The following is a 2,281-nucleotide window of genomic DNA, read 5'->3' as shown; positions in this document are numbered from 1 at the left end:
AAATGGGAATGAGGGGGAAGCACGGGGGTGGGATGGGAGTAATAGACAGAAAACTGTACTTGAAAAATAATTAAATAAAAAAATTGGAAAAAAATTTTCTCATGTTCTGGGTAGGGTGATGAAATTTTATGCTATCCCTCTCCATCCCATCTGGACCTGAATCACCCGTCTGTCCACACAGTACATACACTCCACTTGCCCAGTAGTTGCTACTGGTAGCCATCTAGGTTACCAGATTGACTGTTGTGGTGTTGCATTGCTTGTTTTCAAGTGACCTTTATTTCATTCAACAATAGCTTCAAAGCCTAAGAGTAGTTGTGCTAACATACTGAATATGCAAAAGAAAAGCTGTAAAGTGCTTCCATTAAGTGAAAAGGTATGTATGCATAGGAAAAAACATAGGGCTCTGAACTATCTTAGTTTTCAGGCAGCCACTGATGGTGTTGGAACACATCACCTCTAGATATGGGTGACTACTGTACATCTTACTAGTGATTGTGAAGATGTTTCCACTTCTTCATTTCTTGTTATTTCCAAACTCCCACTCATATGTCTTGTTATTTTCATTATTTTAAATAGCCTGGAACACCTTAGTTAAATGCCTTTCAGTCACCATGTCAGTTCTTTACCTGGGAACACAGGTTGATAACTGCTAAATGAAATGAAACCTTTTTGGTTTCATTTATTTTAATACATGTTTGATGTTGCTATTTTCTTATTTGATTCTTAAGTTTATGATAGTAATATGGATAACTTTGCCTTGAAGGGAGAAAGTAGTACTGTTACTACATAATAGTATCTTCTATATAATTTATGTACTCTTAAATATTGTTACTTTCTTTCCTTTCCATAGCACTGATGAGAATGCTAAGTCAGAAATGGAGGCAAGCTTAATTACTTGGAAATATATTTTATGTTAATGATAAGGACAAACATGATGTATGTTTGGTTTGAAAGAATAGGAAGGAATCTGATTAAGGTGAGATTAGAATGCAATATTAAATGTCTTTGAGAAAGTGAGTGAATTATAGGCACAAAGCAATGAAATAAGTTAGAAGGTATTGTTAAATACTTAGAGGCTTTCTTGTTGTACCCCTTTCTTAGAGGGTTTCTTGGTTAATCAAAACTTTAATTTTTTTGAGAGAAATTTTATCCTCTTTATGGAGTCAGTAAAAGCTTGTTTCACTTGCTTGTTCCTCAGAGTGTAAATGAAGGGGTTCAACAAGGGTGCAACAGAAGTAGTGAGCATCGAAACACCTTTATTTATGGCCACCTCATCCTTTACTGAGGGCTTGATATAGATGAAAATGCAGCTGCCATAGGTGATAGAAACCACGATCATGTGTGATGAGCAAGTAGAAAAGGCCTTTTTTCTTTGTTGGACAGAAGGGAATCTCAAAATTGTCCTGATAATATATGTGTAGGACAGAAACACACACACTAGGGTGATAATGAGAGCAAATACAGCAACAAGGATAACTATTTGTTCTATTACCCATGTATCTGAGCAGGAGATCTTTAAGAGGGGCCCTGCATCACAGCTAAAATGATCGATGGTGTTGGAGTCACAGAACTCAAGCTGGAGGCCCAGGCTAAGGGGTGGGAGAATGATCATCAAACCAGATGCCCAACAGCAGAGGACTAATAAGGTACATACCCGACTGTTCATGATGGTTATGTAATTCAGGGGTTTACAGATGGCCACATAGCGGTCATAGGACATGGCTGCCAGGAGAAAAAACTCAGTTGCTCCAAATAAAATAACAAAAAATATTTGACTTGCACAAGCATTATAACTGATGGTCTTATCTCCAGTTGATATACTGTATAGGAATCTAGGAATACAGACTGTGGTAAATGAGACTTCTAAGAAGGAAAAATTTCTGAGGAAAAAATACATGGGAGTTTTAAGATGGGAGTCCAAAAGTGTGAGGGTGATAATGGTCAGGTTCCCTGTTACACTCAATATGTAGGTGAAAAAGAGAAAGATGAAAAGCAGAATTTGTAGTTGGGCATCGTCTGTTAGCCCCAGCAGGATAAAAGTTGTTATTGGTGTGTGGTTTCTCATCACTGACATTTGAAACCTACACAAACAGCATGTAAAAATAAGAGATTTTATGAGGACATAGCTATTCAAATTTTGGAGCAAAAAACTATGCACTTAAAAATCAAACAAAGCAGTCTACATTAATTTTCTCCTTTCTTCTCATAATTAATATTACCACTATTTCAATAGATTTATTGAATATTACTTGTACGAGCAATGATTATTCCTTCAGGA

General features: G+C 36.5%; 1 protein-coding gene across 1 annotated transcript; it reads right to left on the bottom strand.

Annotated features, from left to right (window-relative positions):
• Nucleotides 1–1,120: 1,120 nt before the first annotated feature.
• On the bottom strand, nucleotides 1,121–2,068 carry LOC118975915 (olfactory receptor 6C2). Its single transcript, XM_037030147.1, has one exon. It carries the CDS (start codon nucleotides 2,066–2,068, stop codon nucleotides 1,121–1,123), a length of 948 nt encoding a protein of 315 aa, XP_036886042.1.
• Between the last annotated feature and the right edge of the window lie 213 nt (nucleotides 2,069–2,281).

Source organism: Sturnira hondurensis, unplaced genomic scaffold, assembly GCF_014824575.4.
Source record: "Sturnira hondurensis isolate 20B ecotype Veracruz unplaced genomic scaffold, ASM1482457v3 Scaffold0020601, whole genome shotgun sequence".
NCBI classification, from domain to species: Eukaryota; Metazoa; Chordata; class Mammalia; order Chiroptera; family Phyllostomidae; genus Sturnira; species Sturnira hondurensis.
This window is presented reverse-complemented; position numbering and strand designations above follow the sequence as displayed.